We start from the raw sequence: 21,582 nt of genomic DNA, 5'->3' as shown, positions 1-21,582 counted from the left end.
GATGAAAACAACAGGGGCCTTGTTTAACCGGGTGACGCCCAATCCAGCATGAAATTTTGTCATGTGGTACCATCATTTTTTATTTTGGTTTAACCAATAAGAATACAATTTGGTTCCGGCTAAATCCCAAATTGCCAGCCCATCCTCGCTCGTTCAGTATCCAAGTAAATACCCAACAGGGTGCACCACGAGAACGTGAGGATTAGACATTAGGTCGGAAGGGTACTGAAACATTGGGTACCGATCTTTAACTTTGGTCATGTTGAGTTGGGGTGTGCTTTCAGATTTGTTCCAGTAGCTGACTTTTCGCTGTTCGCACTGGTTCCCTGATGGGAACCAGGGTGAACAGGGGCCTTGTTTAACCAGGCGATGCCCAATCCAGCATGAAATTTTGTCATGTTGTACCATCATTTTTTATTTTGGTTTAACCAATAAGAATACAATTTGGTTCCAGCTAAATCCCAAATTGCCAGCCCATTCTCGTTTATTCAGTATCCAAGTAAATACCCAACATGGTGCACCACGAGATCGTGAGGATTAGACATTAGGTCAGAAGCCCTGGTCGGTTTTCTGCATTCTTTTAAAGGCTATGTGGAGGTCTCCTCTCAGTTGTGCAGTTTTGACCCTTAAGTTGTCACATGTTATTACTCAAATACTCTGGATTAGAGATGGATGTTGAAAGTTTTTTTTTTCACTTAGTTATACTTATAAATTAAAGATGCCAAGAAATTACATTCTTGGTTTCCACCTTTATCCAAGTGTAAGCAAACAAAGTTTGCACATTAAGTTACTTCACGACTGGGCTACTGTATATAGAGGCTAATGACATAATTGGCATTACTGAGACAAAGAAAACAAAAACAAATGCAAAGTTATTAAATAAGTATAGGATGTTATAATTGGGCAATAACAAATGAAGAAAAAGAAGTAGTAGTGATGGCATTCAACACCAAACATGAAGATAAACTTCTTGATTCAAAGGCATTTTTAAGTATTTATGTGGTCAGACTTTAAAGTGGGACAATGAAAGTCATTTGTGCCTCTGGTCCCCCAAAAGATTCTCCTAAGGGAGGAATTGAGTTATTTGAGTAGGTTGCTGTCATAAAGATAATGATAAAAGTTTGAATTGTTGGAGATTAAAGCAACAGGTAGAGAATGAATACCACCAGACATGTACAAACATTTTTGAAAAATGTAGAGAAAAGGGCAAAGCTAATAACTGTATCTACTGAATTCCTGATCGGGATATGTAACATATATGAATCGGATATATAGTCATTACTAACATGATGTTAGTTATGACTATAAAACAAGTAACATATTTCATATTTAGGCATAATTTTTAGTGAAGATGGCAAATTAAATTTGGAAATATGGTGGAGTATGGTATGGTGAGAAACTATTTGAATAAATGTATCTAGAATTAGAGAAAAATTAGCCAAAACAGCAAACCAACAGTATACTAGATATTGTTCAAACCAGTTTAAAGTTATGGATCTGAAAGTTAGGTCAGAAATAAAGCATTTGACTGGGGATTATAGATCACATATATGAGTTCTAAAAAAGAAAAAGAAAGGGCCTGAACAGATAGCATTAATTGCAGAATCATATTAAAAATGAAGACCTTAGGAAAGAGCTTAATATTATTTGCATTCAAGAATGTGTGAGGAGTATATTTTAAATGGTATGGCCACTTAAATAGAATAGGTGAGCAAAGGTTAGTAAAGCAGGTGTTTGATTCCAAGATGGTAGGGGAAAAAAAAGAAAAAAAAAAGATAGCAAGACCAATGTTTAGATGGATTGATTGAGTTAATCCAAAGTGCTCCAATTAATTGATTCAGTTAATCCAAATTTAACATTCCATGCTCCAAAGTGCCTTTGGAGCATGGAATGTTAAATACATCAATATTGGTGTGCTAACAAGTAATAGACTGATTTTAAGGAGAAATGTTGACATGATGAGATCATTAATAATTTAAACTTAATGATGTATACTGGTGTCCAAAACCTAAGAACAAACACTATTTCTAAAGATTGCAACTGCACATTAAGATGAATTAACTTGTGGCAATCTGCATAACTGACAATTTTAAGTAGAAAGTGGATACATATTCAAAATTTCGAATCATGTGCAAAGGGTTCACATGGTAGCACTCAATAGGAAATAGCTGCATCTAAGCAAATTGTGTTTGAAGGAAGCTCTTTTCACAAAGAAATCAAGTTGCAAATGTGGATGTCTTGTAATGTCTCAAAGACATCATCTTGATGTTCTCATGTCTGGAAGAATTATTGGAAAGCCTGAAGAAGACTGCCGAATTACTCATGATGCCAGAGAGTTTGGAACTCACATAGCATTGTATCCAGGCTCTAGGCAGTGTTTCAAACCAACGGGATATGTTCCAGATGTTTATTAAGAAGTCACCCTTGCTCTACCACAGAGCAGGAAGACAGATTTTTGGTTCTAATAGCAAAATGTAAATGATGAACTACAGCAGGTCAGCATGAAAAAGCACAGGTACATGAATATCTCGACAAACTGTGGTAAGACATCTGTTACAAGTAGGTTTATACCCAAAGTCCCGTATTCTGCATCTACAGCTCAATGTAGAGCACATTTTCAGTGGTGTTGTATCCATAAAAATTGGATACAATATTGGTACTCTTTATAGATGAGTCATTTTAGTCTTTCCTCCAATTCTAGACAACACTTGATCTGCCATGAAAGTGGCACTGATTACCATTGCGGGAATATTCTTTAAAGGGGATAGATACTGTGGTGGTGGGGTTATGCTGTTGGGAGGCATTTTGCTTAATGGACATGCCAAAAAAAGTTACTATGACTGGTGAACAATATTGCAACTAAGTTCTTTGACATCAAGTTTAATTGTTCCCTGCCGCTCAAGTTGAAGAATTCATTTTTATGAATCGAAATGCCACTACATCATACACAAGCAGTGGAGATACTTCTGGAGGCCGAGGATATTAATCAAATCAAGTGGCCAGCATGTGCTCCCCAGATTTCAACCCCCATAGAACTCATTTGGGACAGAATATGGAGATGCATGAAATTCCTCTGCAGAAAATAAACAAGGCCCTATCCTTGCTCTGAAGAAAGAGTGGACCAATTTGCCTCAAAAACCCTTGAATAATTTGGTGCTGAGCATGATATGACATAGTGAGAGTTGCACATAGTTTGGGGCAGACATATTCCATTCTAAAATATCTCTCCGCATAGTTTTATGTAAGCACTGTACATTCCTTAACTACATCCTTAGGAAATTCATAACTTTTGCCAAAAAAAGTATTGCAATTTAATTTGTATTAAATTTATAACACATTTTTTGTGTAATATAATTTATTAGTATGCTGGCAATAAACTTTTGTCCACATTTGGCTGTAGTCATGAAAATATTTTCATGTACAGGTAAAAAATGTAGTTCATCCTTAGCTTTTTGACACCAATGTAGTTCTGTCATAGTAGCCTGAACACCCCCTGAGGGTACATATCAAGAAATTGATGTTGATGAAACTATATATATATATATATATATATATATATATATATAGTTTCATCAATATCATCAATTTCTTTATATGTACCCCCCTCAACCCCTGGGAGTGCTGATGGGGGCAGTAAGCATTATAATACTACTAATACTGCATATAATAAAAGCAAAAAATTCCGTATTTAGTCTAGCATCCCTATTTATATTGTATGTCTGGCAATACTATTTGATACTTATTTTTTAGAATTTTTACATTGAAATTAATTGGGCTACTTTTTGGTCTGAATTTTCTACATTGAAAAGAATTAATTTGGGCTATTTTTAGCAGAATCCACAACTTTTATAAGCTTTATCTGCTACTTTTCCTAACACCCATTTGACAATCCTGGTTTGCAGTTTACATCTAACCCATGGTATCGTGTGGCACACTTCATTTATATTGTGTAGCACTGTAGTCCATTAAAATTAGTGAAAAAAAGAAAATGTCATCAATATTCAAGTGAATATTTAAAATATGGAGTTATTCCATTCTATAAATGAGCAGTTACCAATGTGCTTAGTATATGAATCAACTTTCTCAAATGAAGGAACGAATCTATATGTTCACTGGGCATCTACAGATGCCATATGGTCACTCCAGTGCTCGGTGATGTGCCACACCAGGTCTCGCCATGTAATCCTGTTGTTTGCTTTTCTGGCAGCCTCAACTCTCTGAAGATCAGTCACTCCACACACATCATCCATCCATCCATCTCATTGATGGTCTACCCCTTCCTCTTTTCCCAGGAACTTTACCTTCTATTACTGTTCTGAGAAGTCTCCCTTCCATCCTTTTTTGTATATCCAAAATATTTTAACTTTCTTCTGTCAGTATCCTTAAGGAGCCTTAAAGTTCTACTGATCTTTTCTAACACCCATTCATTTGTACACCTTTCAGTATATGATATCCTCAACAGCCTTCTGTAACACCACATCTCAAAAGCAGATATCCGTTTCTTATCTGACTTCTTTAGGTCACATCCATAAGTCACTTTTGGAAAAACAACTGCATCCAAAACCCTCATCTTTGTTCCCATGGAGATAGATCCATCCGTCCAGATTTTAGACAGGTCTCTGACTGTTGTTTTAGCTATTCCTAACCTTCTTCTGATGTCTTCTGAACAGCAATTCTTCACATTAATAATTTATCCCAGGTACTCAAACTTGCTGACTTCCTCAATTCTTTCTCCAATAAGGTACACTTGTTTCTCAAGAGCTTCTTTGTTTGTATTTCCTTTAAAAATCATAATGTTTGTCTTGCTAGGATTGAGTTGAAGTCCTCTGTTATTACTGATCTTGTTAACTTTGTCAAGAATTAGTCCTAGTTCTTCCGTGTCAGTACAAAGGAGTACTGTATCATCAGCATACCTCAGATTACTGATCAATCTACGTTCTATCCTAATTCCTGTTCTGAGCTCATCCAATGCTTCACGCATGATGTCCTCTGCATATATACTAAACAAGTGAGGATAAAGTGACATCCATACCTAACTCCTTTTCCAACTTGAAGCCAGTCAGTCAATCCAACACCCGTTCTTACCTTGGCTTCTTGCTCCCTGTATGAGTGCTACCAACCTGATAGTGTGATGAGGAAAACCCATTCTTTTCATTACTTCCCACAGTTTCACATGCTGAACGCAGTCAAAAGCTTCAGAGTAGTCTAAGAAACACATTACCAGAGGGAGTCTGAATTCTTTATTATTTAAATTAAGGAGATATTTAATCCCACATTATTTCAAAGCTGAATAAGAAACTCTAAGATAGAAATCAAAGAGTTTCATGCCGAATATAGCAAGCTATAAAAGTTCAGCGAGTCCAAGCGTAAGCAAACACCTGGTGGTGCAATATCGGGCAACTCGCAGTAAAGGTGGATAAAGCTACAATCACTGTTCTTAGTATTAGCTCTAATGTAAAACACATCCCCTAGGAGATGTATGCTGTTTTACATTAAGGGAGACAGGTCACTACCCAGACCGGTTTCAACCTTTATTGAGGTCTCATCAGTGAGTAGGTAGACCAAATAATACCAAGATTGTAGTGATAATAGCTTTAATACTTGACAGTACGAGTTCTCAAAAAGGTGCTCAAATATATTAATGAAATAAAGAGCCAAAATGCTTCACTTCAGCGATGTAAAAATTATTTAAATTAAAGCCTTAAGCCTAATTAAGTCTTAATTTAAATAATTTTTACATTGCCGAAGTGAAGCCTTTTGGCTCTTTATTTCATTAATTGAATTCTTTATATTTTTAAATTTTTTTTAAAAAAATTAAGACAAAGGATCTGATCTCTGGTGCCCTTACCTTTCCTAAAACCTGCTTGTTCCTCGGGCATCTCTGCCTCAACTTTGGCCTCAATCCTATTTAGCATGATCTTCAATAAAATTTTGCTTGCATGAGATATTAAACTAATAGTTCTATAATTCTTGCATGCCTTCATATCACCTTTCTTATGTAGTGGTATGAAAACCGACTTCTTCCAGTCTCTAGGCCATGATCCTGTCTTCCATATCCTTGTAATCAACCTATGAAACATTCTTATCCCTCCATTCCCTGTGGCTTTAATTAACTCTGCTGGGATTTCATCTGCACCTTATTGCTGTTAAGCTTATTTAACTGCACTTTCAGCTTCATGCTTAAGTGGAGGAGTTTCCAAATCAAAATTTTCCTGATGAGAGGGCTCCACATTTTCTTTATCCACTCTGCTGTACAGTTCCTCAAAGTATTCTTTCCATCTTTTTTTTTTTTGATTTCCAACTCTTCTGTTAGTAATGCTCCATTCCTGTCTTTGATGATATTTAATTTAGGCTTAAACTTGTACTTTAAGTCACGAACTAAATAAACGTCCTTTTATAATTGTACCTCTTCATCTGGAACTCTATCTTTTTACATTTATTAGTATAGAATTTTTCCTTGTCCTGCTTGATGGCTCTTCTGACTTCTCTATGTAATGTTGATGAAACGTCAAGGAGAAGTTCTATACCTCCTTCTTTTGATTAGTTCCCATGTTGAATCTGATATTCATGGGTCTTTTGGTCTCTTCTTATTGGGCCGAGATACTTCTTCACTGTATCCTGTATTATCACCTTGACTCCTCCCCAAATAGAAAAGATTCACCCCAAAGCATTTCTGGTGAGTTCTCCTCATTGGTCTCCAAGAAATCATCGAACTGAGTTGATGTTTCTTCTTTGAATCCACTAGGAATTACTCTAATATCCAATCTAGTGGGATGTGCCTGGCCTGGAAGTTTTCGTAGTCTTAGTCTTACTTTGGCTCTTACTAGCTGATGGTCTATACTACAATCTGCTCCAGGACAAGTATGCACATCAGAGATGCTCGTCTTCCACCTCTAGAGAGCCAGGATATAATCAATCTGGTGCCTTGACCTATCAATGTTAGGTGTCCAAGTATAGGTCTATCATGGATGTTTCTGCAAGCAGGTATTGGTAATAACTAATCTGTTAACACAGGCAAATTCCAACAGTCATTCACCATGGGTGTTATGTTCACCCAGACCAAACATGCCACACTCTGGCCTGACTCTCATACTCTTTCCCACTTTTGCATTTAAGTCTCCTAAGATGTACAGTATGTCTCTCCTTGGTAGGCAGTCCAAAACAGTTTGTAAGTTTTCATAGAATTCTTCACTCTCTTCTTCAGGCCTATCCATGTGGGGGTCATAAACTACCACAATTGATACATTGGTAGAATGAGCCTTAAGTCTAATAGAAAGTATCCTATCATTAATGAGGTTATAACCAAGAAGGCTTCTTGCCTGAGCTGTCTTCAGTATCACAACTACCCCCATGATGTTTTGAGTCACCACCTGAGTAAATAGCTAGCTTACCATCCTGTCTTTTGAAGTGACCTTCTCCATTCCATCTGGTGTCTGTAATTCCTAGGATGTAAATTTTATACCTATCCATCTCTTTACAGACAATCTCAAGAGTACCCATCTGTAGACCCCAAACATTCCATGTGCCTATGTAAAATTCCCTTCTAAGATTAATCTTATACCTTCTGTGTTGCTCATTCACAGTATCACTGATTTTTGATGGAGAACGTAATATACTTCTCGAACAGGACCCTCTGCCTAAGCTCTGAATGTGGCTCTGATTATTCTGTATGACAACCGATGCAGCATGAGATGTGTTATAAGGCACAATCATATTAGCATTTTGAAGTGAAGTCACTGCAAGAAGAAAGTGGTAGGGTTGCAGAGGCCCTTTCAACATAAAATGAGATGAAATAGCAAAATTGGAAAGATTCATCCCTAGCCCTCAAATACTCAATAGCATTGGAGGGAAGGAGCAAGAAGCAATGAAGCCTTTGAGAATGATTTTATGTACAAAGCATCCAAATAAAGTAAAAAAAGAATGTGGGGTACTTTCGCGAATTAAAGATTAAATTTAAAAATCATCCTTGACTTATTGCAAGACGAGATTTTCTGCAGTTCCTAAGTTTACAAATAATAGGTGATGATTTAATATTGGATGCAGATTTAGGTTGTTAGTTTCCATCTTCTGACACTGAAAGAAGAGTTAATGATTCAATGACTTTGAGCATAAAATATCCAATTGGGTCATAAATCCATTTCTTTCTGATGCCGTTTCTGTTCATCCAAATTTATGTGAAGAATTTATTGACTTAAAAATGATTTTGAAGCTCAAGTAAAATTTCAGCAGTTTGGGTATGAAAGATTCTGGCCAAACATGCAATACAAGTATCCTCAGCTTTGCCAAGAAATAAAATTACTGCTCATTGCTTTTCCTTCTTCATACTTGGTTGAGAAAGGATTCAGTGTCATGTTGCAATTGTTAGCTAAGCAGCGAAATAGATTGCAGATAAGTGAAAGAGGAGACTCTGAGTCTTCGTTTGTTGAACATTGAACCAGATATTGAAAAATTAACAGGATCTCATCAGCTCAGGATAGCCATTAATGATTGGCTTGTTAAATACAGTAATTTTACATCTTTTTTTTTTTAATAAAAATGAATTTGTATCAGTCATTAATTTTTAATTAACTATCAGTTTAAATATGTTGATAATAATTTAGGTTTGCCTAATAATATATTATAATTATCTTATTGAGTCATTAGCCTAGTGTAAAATTAAGTAGGGGGCACCAGGCAAAAAAATGGTTAAGAACCACTGGTCTAATCCATAAGAAGATTGCTCATTCATTAACATTATTTAAATGGCTCAGCTATGACAGAATTGTAGTATATTAACTTATATACTACAATTCATAATCTTGAAAATAAGTTTTAAACTTGTAAAATTAATTTACTATTTGTTGAAATTATTATCAAAAAGCAGTATATTATTCAGAAATTTTTTTGTTTAGATTGCTGCCCAAATCAGTTGCTGTAATTATCCTTTGGCAAGTGATATTCCAGACCTTTGGCAAAACAACTTGGAACCTATTGTGAAATTTTTGGAGGCTGTGAAGCAAGGTAAAATCATTTTTCTTTCCTGGTTGAGGCATAAGAGTAACATCTTTTAAAAAGTACTGCATCTTCACTCTGAACTTGTATGCAACAATGTAACTGCATTAATAATTTATGAATTTTATTTTTAGTTCTTTTAAAGAAGTATTTATAATATTTTTGTTTATAATATAATATTTGTTATTAAGAGTGTATGAGGATAATAGCTCAATAAGCATCAGATTGTTTCTTCCTCAAACAAATCTAATGCTGAAAAAACTGATAAGCAAGTTTCCTCATTAGATGTATTTACTAAAAATTTCTTCATGAAAATTTCTTCTTTAGTAATGTTATATAATAATTTATTTCAATATCCTGATTGTTTTATCTGCATTTGCACTATTTCTAATCAGAATAGATGTTCTTCATGGGTGTGCCAGAGCCCCGTTTAGCCAGCATATTGCTGTTTGTAGTTGATATGATTTCTTTATATTTAATGTGTTTGGTCCGAATATAGCTAGACCTCCACCAGAACGAATGGCCTGGTTGGCCGAGTGGTTAGCGTATCCACTCTCCAGCCAAAAGGCCGCATGTCGAATCCCACCGTGGGCATGGATGTTTGTGATTGTCTGTGAAAATACTAGTGGTGGTCGACAGTAGATGGCATTGGCGTAAATGATGAAGGTTCGTGGAGTAGTGGAGATGATCTTGTAGAGTAGATGCCCTCCCTCGATGAGTCTTTGGACTCCCTGGATGTGTCAAGTAATCATAATAATTCGTTCTGGTGGAGGTCTAGCTATACTCTTATGGACCAAACGCATTAAATATAAAGAAATCGTATCAACTACAAACAGCAATATATAAACACAGAGGCTCGAGCAGTCAACATATTTCTACCAAAACACATTATTACAATAGTCAATGCATATCATCCAGTAAACACAGATATCAGTACAGAACTAATTAAGCAACTAAGTCAAACAATGCCAGATACAAAGATCCTTTTAGGAGATCTAAATGCCAAAAGCCCAACTTGTGGTTCCCCCACAACTAGATCGGAAAGGAGCACAAATAGAAGAGACATAATTGATGATCTAAACCTGAGATCATAAACAACAAGCAAAATACATAACTGTCAAAAACAGCAGGCATGGAATCAGTATTAGACATCACAGCAGTAGATTATGAAACTGTGAGTCTTACCCAGTGGAAAATACTAAAGAATGCCATCAATGATCATAGACCTATTATCATTACCATTAATTTGCAGTTAGACCAAAAACCATAGACAAAGAGATCTTACAACTTCAGAAAAGCAAATTGGCCTAAATACACACAGCTATTAGAAACATATTGCACTGGCACACTCACTAGTGAAGATCTTGATCAGCAACTACTAAAATTAACTAACAACATACAGAGAGCTGTAAAAAATTCAATTCCCAGAGGACTCAGGAAAAACAATTGGGTTCCAGTTTGGAAAGATCATAATATCAGTGCTATGATCACTGAAAGAGATAATATAAACAATACAGAAGACATCAGAAGGAAGTTAATAGAATTAACTCAAAACATAGAAGATGAAATTTTTAACTGCAAACAAAAAAGCGGGAAGAATTCTGCAATAGACTAGATCCAAGAAAAGACTCGCAACACTGGAATATCATCAGATTATTAAATAACACAACACTTCTAGACACTGATCACTTTTCGAACACAAACAGATAGCATATATACTAGCCAAACATTACTCTAAATTAAGCAAACTGCAATATAACAAAGAAGACAAAAAGTGCAGGAAAATTGTAACATATCTGCTAATACAGTCCTGAACCTATCCTTCTGAAGACATCTTTACTCAGGACCTCACAATGACAGAACTAGAAACAACAATTAGTCAAACTGACACTGACAAATCACCTGGAATTGATCTTATCTTTGGACACATGATTAAAAACATGGGGAAAATAGCCAAAGCTGCCTTCTGAAGATATTTAACACTTCCTGGAATACAGGTAAACTACCAAAAATTTGGAAAACATCAGTCATTATACCCTTACTAAAACCTAACAAAAACCATAGTGACTGTAAAAGCTACAGACCGATAGCTTTGACTAGCACTCTCTGTAAACTAAACAAAAGAATAATACATACCAGACATGAACTGGTCCTTAGAAAATAACAAGATCAACTTCTACCAAACTGCATACAGGTCTCAACACAGTACAGAAGATCAATTATTTTATTTTTGCTAATCAGTCATAGATGGCTTTCAAGAAAAAACCACCAAAGAAGACAACAGCAATATTCTTGGATCTCACAGCTGTGTTAGATTGCGTTTGGAGACAAAAGTTAATAAAAATTGCATACGATACTGGAATAAGGGGGAATGTATTAATTTGGATTTCTGATTTCATGAAAGGAAGAAAATTGAAAGTAAAACTCAATGGAATTTATTCCAACATGCATCGAACTTGAGCTGGAGTCCCACAAGGTTCTGTCTTAAGTCCACTCCTATTTCTCATCTGTATGAACAATATCCATCCTCACATAACAAATAATACAATAGCATGCTATGCCAATGATATAGCAATCTGGCACAAAAGCAGTAATCCTCAGCAATCAGAAAATGTCCTAAATAATTCAGTAAAAGGTTTAGAAAGATGGGCAAAGGAACTTAAATTACCGATAAATCCAAAAAAAAAACAAAAATGAGCATCTTCTCGACTGATAAAAAAAAATACACAATTTCAACTCCCAAATCAAAATATATAATACCAAAATACAAAAAACAGAGTCTCCAAAATACTTAGGCCTAACCCTAGATACTGAACTGAGATTTGCAACTCATATTACAAATATATCTAATAAAGCTCTTAAAAAGCTTAATATCATTAAAAGGCTTGATGGAACAAAGTGGGGTGCAAAACCGAAGACACCCAAAACTACATATACTGCACTCATACAACCCACTATGGAATTTGCCTCATCAATCTGGGCTCCAGCTTCTACTAGCTCATAAGTAAAACTTGACAGAGTACAATCAAGAGCAGCAAAAATTATTATAGGTGCAGTGTGAACTTCACATATTAGAAGACAGAAGAAAACTCTCCACAGTTAAATTCACCAACAGGATCACATCGCACTCAGGACTTTCGACGCCTGGACAAGAAAATCTAGACTAAAGAGATTATCCACTTTACAATACGATCATGAAATTAGAAAACAGATCAACTTAGAACACCTGTCCATTGAAATAAGCAAAGAGCCATTCCTTTCCACTATTCTACCAAAAAACACAATGATGAACTTAAATCTCCTAGAACCTTGTTCAAAAAAGATTCACAATAAGAAAATAAAAGAAAGGGACTTGATATTATATATCACTTAAATAATCTAAACTATGTCATTGCCTACACTGATGGATCATCTGATGAAGCACTCAGCCAAGGGGTTTTTCTAACTCTACCTGGAAGTGAGGAAACACAAATCAAAACCATAGCTAGCAAATTAGCTTCAAACTTCACTTGTGAACTAACAGCCATACAAACAGATCTCAAGTTCTATCTCTCTAATTCAGTAATAAACATTACAGAAGGAATAACCATCTACAGCAACTCTAAATCTACACTTGAAGCATTAAAAAATGGAAAAACAAAACTCACTCGGGAAATTCGTGAACAACGTTAAATTTGAAAAACAAGGACTGTATACTGCAATGGATACCAGCCAACATAAATATTGAAGACAATGAAAGAGCAGGCAGTCTAGCCAAAGAAGCAAGACATTTATCTCAAAAATTACACCCACTATCACTAACTGATAGTGGTGAGCCCATGGCTGTATCCCCCCCACACACACACCCAAATCGCTAACTTCTACATGGAAACCTTTGAGCAAAGGGCTCTTGATTCCACCATGCTAAGACTGACAGTCTGGCTTAGATACGTTGACGACGTGTTCGCAATCTGGCCACACGGGCGACAAACGCTAAATACATTCCTTAGTCACCTGAGCAAACAACACAATACATACAATTTATCATCAAAATCGAAAATCAAAACTTGCTCCCGTTCCTAGACACACTAGTCACACGTCTTCCTTCAGGCAGTCTGTCCTTCACGGTCTACCGAAAACCGACACACACTGGCCAATACATACATGCTAATTCATACCACCACCCATCACAAAAATATGGAGTCATTAACACCCTTAAAAACAGACTACAACAATTTGCTCTAACCAGCAAGCCCTGAAACAAGAACTAAAAATCATCAGCGACACATTCATAAATAATGGCTATAACAAAAATACTATTAATAAAATACTCCAAAAAACAACAACAAAAACGAATCTAGATTACAGTAAAACCATAGCCATCCTATACATTAAAGGGTTATCAGAAAAAAATCAACAGAATCCTACAACATTATAACCTCAATGCCACCTTTAAACCACCCACTAAACTTAAAACCATATTCAGCTCCTCTAAGGATCCTCTCCTCCCATTGGCACATTCTGGAGTCTGTTACATCCACTGCACCTACAACTCACCGTACATCGGTGAAACAGGATGGACAATCCCTATATGCAAGAAAGAACACATTAAATATAACCATGATGGTGAAGCAGACCTCTCAGATCACACGCTCGACACCTTACACCAAATCAACTGGAAAAGCACCCACTCTTTACACCACACAAAAACCTGGTATGAAAGGAAATTTAAGGAAGCCTGCGAAATCCTGATAAACCACTCAAATATCAACAACAAAGATGGCAGGAAAATTCTAAGGATCTGGATGCACACATTCAGCCTTCCTAATATATGAGATCCAGCATAAGTCAGGACTCTAGCCAATCTTCAGCTAGTATTAGAAACCATTCCATACCAACTGGCTGGAATGTACAAGTATAATCATGATGTTAATATATGTATATAGATAGATACAATTTGTTATTGCACCCAATGTATGTTACAACCAACAGATAACACTAATAATAGGACTCTAGTTGATGTATAATTCCCCCCCCCACCACCAGAGGTCAGGCCAACAATTGTAGCAGTTAGCCAGTAACTTTAACAAACCAGTTTGATTGTAGTGAAGCTTGTTTTCTGTGTATAATTATGCTCCAGAAGATGACCTTGACATAAAGGTTGAAACATTGAATGTTAGATTTTAGTTATATTAAACTAAAGTTTTTATTCAAACACGGTAGTTGTCTCCATAATTTTCAAAAATGCATTCGGATCAACGTGTAAGCTTAAAAGAAAGGATTCAGATCAGCCATGGAAAAGACTATAGGTAGTATGGTTACAGTGAAAGTCTACTGTATATGTACAGTGGTATATGTACATTTCATCATACACTAATATGATGGTACTACACAATTAAGTACCCATGCTGCTGCTTGCAGAGTATAGCTTGTTAGTTTACTCATTTCTGTATGCAAGTACTTACTAACTTCTCTAAAATCTTCACCAGCACACCAGAGATTCTGATAGGTCAGTACTTGATATATATATATATATATATATATCAAGTAATAAGTTATAAATCATAACTTAGACAAATCAGTTTTTGCACCACCTTCGTACTGCAAAACCATGCATTGTTTCAATTCTTGTAATTTCTTTTCTGAGCAAGACACAAATTATAGTAACATGTTACAATTCAGCTGAACATGCCTTTAGCATACACGTTGATATTTCATCTGTTCCTACTGACAAATTCTCATCCTAGTTATGGATTCAGTAAAGTTATTCTTTCATTCAGTTATTCATTCATTTTTTTTTTTTTTTTACTTGCAGCATAATAATATTCTTTTGGATCCTTGAGCCTTCATAGCCAATTTTCTTCCATACTCCAATTTAGCTTTCCCCACAATACTCATTACTTTTCTGGCCTGCATTTTATATATTTCAGAACTCATCTCACTCTTATTCTTATTCCTTCTGCATGATCATCATCTGGATACCTTAATAAGGTTGCATCCATTTCACTCCCATCTTATTTATTCTTTTGACTCTAGGGATGCATTCAGATACTGCCTCTTTTCCAAAGAATCCCATGCATTGCTCACATCTTTCCCATTCAGTAACTGATAGCATGGAACCAAAGATAGTATTTGGTTTATAGTTCAGCATGTCAGGAATGTCACCAACTGGTGGTAAAATAGTCATATTCTTAACAGAGAGCCCTTCTGATGCTATGAACAACTCTTACATTCTTTGACCTTGTTCTGTCTTTCTTATGCTGCTTGAGAAAGTTGTCTCATAAAAACTCGGTAAGTTCTGATTCATTTTTATCGTGAGAATTCTCTTCTACCCAATAAAATGCTTGGATAATTAAAGTTACCAATACAGATCACTTGTTTAGTACCCATCAGGGTAATTTGGCAATGTATTTCATTGTCCTCTACAACTGAACCGTCAGCTCTGTTGCATCATTCCACCATATACGAGGTGGTATCAAAAAGTTCTGAGACTAGGTTTGTAACATGCCAACAGATGACAGTCACAGGGAGCATCTACCTTCATAAGTCAGTGTGCCAAAAGACATCATCCTGTGTACATCAGGAGCTGTGCAACTGATGCTATTCTGATCACCTGTGTTACCACATCTGCGATTTCATCATGGACAGCAAGTTAGAACAAAGAGCAAACGTGAAATTCTGCATGAAACCGGACAATTCATGTCGAGGATCATTACCAGTGACGAAACTTGGGTGTACGGGTACGACCCTAAGATGAAGCAACAGTCTTCACAGTGGAAGAGCCCATCATCTCCACGACCAAAAAAGGCGAGGCAGGTCCACAGCTTGACCAAGTATGCTCATAGTCTTTTTTGACATTTGCGGCATTGTGCATCGAGAATTCATCCTTAGGGGCCAGCCCATCAATAGCGAGTTCCACTGCCAGGTTTTAAGGCATCTGAGGGAGGACACATTCGGCAAAAGCGACCAGATCTGTGCCGTACGAAAAACTGGATGCTTCACGACGACAATGCGCCCTGTTACTGAGCCGAGCTCTCTTCACACATGAATTTCTCGCCAGAAACAACATGATCTCACTTCTGCACCCACCCTACTCACCAGATTTGGCTCCTGCAGACTTCGCCCTCTTCCTGAAGATGAAGATCCAGCTCAAAGGTCACCGTTTTGACACCGTTGCGGAGATCCAGCGCGAATCGCAGAAGGTGCTTGACATGCTTCGAAAAGAAGACTTCCAGGACACATTCCAGAAGTGGCAAGAATGCTGGGAGCACTGTATTGATATGCAAGGGAACTATTTTGAAGGTGATAGTGTGTAAACATAGATAAATAAAGTAATTTCTCGTAAACAGAGGTAGTCTCGAAACGTTTTGATACCTCCTCGTATTTCATCCTGTTAGCCTCCACTTCATGCCACATATCCTCAAACTGATTGCCATTATTGCTTCCATGTGTTTCTACCTTAACTGGATTAAATTTTTTGGATATGATTAGCAGTAGTCCCCTCCCCCTCTTGTATCTCTTCTGTTATTTCTAAAAATACTATATCCTTTACATTCAATCCCAGTTACAACATCTGATTCTGATAGCCAGATTTCACTAATACCAATAATTTTAGGCCACAATGTATTCAATAAAACAAATGACCCCAACCCCTTTGTTCCTGATGATCCTGCATATGTGTATAGACATAACAAATTACCACCTGGCCTTTTCTTATACTTAAATATGCAGTCTGCTTGGTCTTGTTGTGCAACTTTCTCTTTTTGTTCTCCAGATACGCTGAACCCAAAGCGTACATTATCCCCCTTTCACCAGATAACTATGTTCAATGCCATTCATATCTTCATCTTGTTAGCATACTATAGCCTCCCATGATGATCTAGTTTTGCTGACTTTCTTGTCAACATCAGATTTTCACTTTATAACAAACAAATAGATGAAAAATCATCATTAAGAGTCATCTAAAGGAAGAAGTATTAAATTGAATACCCAAGATAAGGAGTAATAATCAGGTAGGAGTTAGATGGGTGAGTAATATCAAGCACAAGCTGCAGAAGAAAAAAAATGCTATGAAGGGTGTAAAGAGAAAGGTGACCAGGAAACTCATGAACAGTTGAAGGCTCAGGCAAGAAAGGTGACTAGCATGGCAAGGAAGGCAAAATCGGATTATGAGAAGAATCTAGCCGAGCAGGCCGAAGGAAATCCTAAACATTTCTTTCATTGTATGGCAAATAAGAGGAAGAATGATTATGGAAGATTGACCTTAATGAGCGATGATGGTCACGAGGAGACAGAAGCACATAAAATAGTTGAGTTACTGAGTGACCACTTTGCAAGGATATATATCATCCTGATGAGGTTATTGCTTTAACCTATGTGACAGGTACTAACATATATATTTTATATGTTAGTGGATAAAATCAACTCAATACATAACAAGATAAAATTCACTCTGGAAGTGGAAAACAACAACCAACTGCATTTTTTAGACATCTTGATAAAGAAACAATCAAACAGTGTCAAATTATCTATTTACAGAAAGCCCACAGATACTGGAAGATATCTTCATTATATTTCAAACCATCACAAGACACAAAAACTGAGCATTATCCACATGTTGAATTATAGGGCCAGAAAGTATCAGAAGAGGAGGATACTCAGACTGAACTCTCACTAATAGCCAACACATTATCACAAAATGGATATCCTCAAAACAGCATAAAAAAATCTATACAGTGACAACCCCAGACAAGAAGAATCACACTCCCAGCACATTTCTACTGTAGTGATCCCTTTCATCAAGTCAATTTCTTATCAAATAGCAAGAATATTAAGAGCCTACAACATCAGAGTGGTCTTCAAACCAACACCAGCATCAGACAAATTTTAGGATCCCCAAAAGATAAGGTACCTTTCTACAAATATCCAGGAGTATATTACATTCCCTGCTCCTGTGGTCTTGCCTACATCGGACAACCTTCACGGAGTTTAGAAATCAGACAAAAAGAACATGTTGGTGATGTAAACCACAACAGAAGTATCTCTTCCGGCTTAGCACATAATTTCTGTACGTCTAACCACACGATAGAGTGGCAGAACAGCTCCATGCCATATCTCGATGATGACTACAGACATCGTTTATTCAAGGAAGCCACAATAGTGTCAATAACCGGCGGAAACCTCAACAGAAATCAGGGTGTAATTCTAAACAGTTCGTGGAAAAACCTTATCCTCTCTCTTAATCAAGCTGAACTACAGCTAGCCAGTAATCACATTACACGTTTACAACAAACATGCATGCGTGATAATGAATAAGAACAATAAGTCCTCTCTGTCACATGAACATGTAACCTTAGCTACTAGTTGGTTTACAACGTTTTTTATGTTCCTTTCAATTTGCATTTACTAGTTTTTATGTCTTTCCATAAACGCCTTGATAAAGCCAGACAGTCTGCTGGCGAAACTGGTAGGCTATAATATAAGTTTGTTTTTATGGTCAGCATTAATAAAATTGTATTTTAGATACTAACATAGGAACAGAGTGGATGAATTGGAAGTTTTTAAGATATTGCAGAATCTTAATGTAAACACAGCTGTGGGATTAGATGGGATATCAGCTAGGATTTTGCAAGAAAGTGCAAGAGAACTGGCAGAGCCTTTGACTAGGCTGTTTAAGTCTCAGCTCTGTTAGAGTTCCAAGGAAGTGGAAAGAGGGCAAAATAATTTCTTTGCATAAGAGAGGTTCTAAGACTACAGTAGCAAATTATAGACCAAATAGTAGACCAAATTATAGACACTAGAAAAATTGGTAAAAAAGAGAATTCAAGAATGGGTAGATAAAAATATGATACTATATGACGGTCAACATGGCTTTGTGAAGGGTTGATCATGCTTTAGTAATTTACTAACTTTTTATAATAAATTAACAGCAGAGTTGGATAAAGGAAATGGTTACACGATGATTTTGCTGGATTTTGCAAAGCCATTTGACAGAATACCACATGGAACACTGTTATGCAAATTAGAACAAATGGGGATGGATATGATACCGGTTAAGTGGATAGAGGGTGGCTGCTGGACAAATATCAAAAAGTGGTATATGGAGGGGCAGAATCAAGACAAGAGTAGGTGGCTAGTGGTGTGTCACAAGGTTCAGTGCAGAGACTATTGCTATTTAATTTGTACATAAATGATATAGGAAATAACCTGAAAGGAAATTTTCAGTTCTTTGCTAGTGATACAAAATTAGGTAAAGTAATAGTTAATCAAGGTGATGTGGAGAGTATGCAGGACAACTTGAATATGTTGTCAGTATGGGCCAAAAGTTAATGGGTATTAGTTTAATGTGGGTCCGTGCGGTAAGTCGAGTGGCTATACACTTCCCAACCATATGCCTGGGAAAGACGTGTCCTAGGTTCGATTCCCATTGCCGACGTGAGGAGCTTAAGGATCTTTCTCAGCATAGCCAAGTTAGCCAGTCTTGGGCATAGGCAGCAGGGCTTTTCTCCCCAGTTTATCTAGGGCTTTTCATCCTGCAAGCAGGCAAACCAGCCCCATGAACACACTACAGTCATAGGACACACACCAGGCTGTAACAGGCTACAGCATAGGACACACCGGGAGGCATAGGACTAGCCGCCTTATCCCCGGGATGGGTATGGCTTAGATGAGCTAAGGATAGCTCTGTAACAGGCCACTAGGCCTAATATGTGAAGGAAAGAAGAAGAACAAGTTTAATGTGGAGAAATGTAAAGTTATGCATTTTGGGATAAATAGATTTAAAGCCATGTATCACATTGATGGCACTGTACTCCAAGAAATAGATGAAGCTAGGGATTTAGGGATAGTAGTAGACTGAGTTAAAGTTAGAGAGCATAGTGCTAAGGTAGCTCATAAGATTACTTGGCTGTTGAAGAATATATTAATAAGTAGAGATAAGGAAGTTGTCATTCCTCTTTATAAGGTCTTGATACCCACATCTGGATTACTATGCTCAAGTCTGGTCCCCAGGATTTCTTGGGGATAAGGAAGCAGTGGAGATAATTCAGAGGCGAGTGACCAAGATGGTGAGTTGCCTGTGGAATTTTCCCTATGAGGATAGATTGAGGGTGAGTGGATTGCAGAAGTTGGTTGATAGAAGAAAAAAAAAAGAGGAGATTATGATATGAACATTTGAGTTATTTAAATGGTTTTATAGGATGGGTGTGGAGGAAATGTTTCAGCTTTGGCTAGAGGGACCTGAACAAGGGGTCATTCCTGGAAGTTGAATAAAGGTGTGGTTATTAGAGGTGCGAGGACTAGATTTTTTGCTTGGCGAGTTGTGAATGAGTGGAATGAGTTGCCAGAGTCATTTGTGAGTACTTTGTCTTTTAATGTGTTCAAGAAAAGGTATGCTAGATTGCGTAGATAGATTAGGTCTCCCATAATGAGTCTTCAGACTCCATGCAGGTGCCCATATAATAATTATAAATAGGGAAGGATTTTTGTATATCTGAAAAAAACTTATGACAAATTGCCTAATGAATTATATAGTCCCATTCATTATATTGAATGAATGGGACTATATATGCAGCAATACATAGTCTAATCTTATATTAGAATTGAAGACATCAAATAGCTCTTTGCTTTATACAGATGAAATTGCATTCCTAAACACATCAAGTTTTCTACCTAAATTGAATAGCAGCTATCACAAATTTGGCATGGAAATCAGCAATAAAAAAACAAAAACTATGAAAGTAGGTGGGAAACAGAAAAACTTCAGCTACATTCTCAGTGGGGAATCAATAAAACAAGAAAAATGTTTCAGATTTTTAGGTACAGTTTTTAGTGAAGATGGCAAACTAAATTTGAAAATGAACATCAGATTAAGCAAAGCTGGTATGGTGGGAAACAAGTTGAATAAATTTGTCTGGAATAATAGAGTAGTTAGCCAAACCAGTAAACTGGCAGTTTACTGGTTTGGCTGGTTCACTGGTTTGAACTCCATCTTGTAGTGTTGTTCAAACCAGTTTAAAGTTGTGGATCTAAAAATTAGGTTAGAAATAAAGCATTTGCTCAGAGATTAGAATTCACAGAATTACAGAACTCGACATTGTTAGCATTCAAGAGGGCTTATTTAAGGTGTTACCATCTTAAATGAGCCCTAATAGGTGTTTGATGGCAAGAAAAAGACTGAGAAGATGACCAAGGTCTACATGGATTGATTCAGTCAGAAGTGACTTAGAAGAATGAAATATTAGATATGACTGTATTATTGGAGTGCTGACAAGTAATAGGCTAATTTGCAGGAAAATTGTTGATAGGAGATTAATAATAGTGTAAACTTAATTATGTAGTTCTGTCATTGTAGCATTGAATATCCCATTGGGAGTACATATCAGTAAATTGATGATGATAATGATGAGTTCTTGGTGGGTATCATTACAGACAGTATTGCTTACATACCACATCAAAACCATTGTGTCTTGGTATTCATAGGCTTTACCATTCTAGTCATTGCTATGCATTTAAGGAATACAATATTCATCTCTCTCTCTCTCTCTCTGTCCTGTGTGTGTGTGTGTGTGTGTGTGTGTGTGTGTGTGGCAGCCGGTGAAAATTTTAAGTGGG

The 21,582-nt window shown here is 36.6% G+C and overlaps 1 protein-coding gene across 1 annotated transcript in view; it reads left to right on the top strand.

Annotated features, from left to right (window-relative positions):
* Positions 1–21,582, top strand: part of LOC150093582 (carboxypeptidase D-like) — a 506,393-nt gene that overhangs the window by 286,042 nt on the left and 198,769 nt on the right. The window contains exon 14 of the mRNA XM_090413049.1: positions 8,892–9,000. Within this exon, the coding sequence (XP_090269175.1) occupies positions 8,892–9,000 (109 nt within the window). The remainder of the gene's footprint in view (positions 1–8,891; positions 9,001–21,582) is intronic.

Source organism: Typopeltis vanoorti, chromosome 23 (assembly GCF_054136105.1).
Source record: "Typopeltis vanoorti isolate ZY-2024b chromosome 23, IOZ_Tvanoo_1.0, whole genome shotgun sequence".
NCBI classification, from domain to species: domain Eukaryota; kingdom Metazoa; phylum Arthropoda; class Arachnida; order Uropygi; family Thelyphonidae; genus Typopeltis; species Typopeltis vanoorti.
Note: the sequence above shows the minus strand (reverse complement) of the source record. Positions and strands in the feature narration are given on the sequence as shown.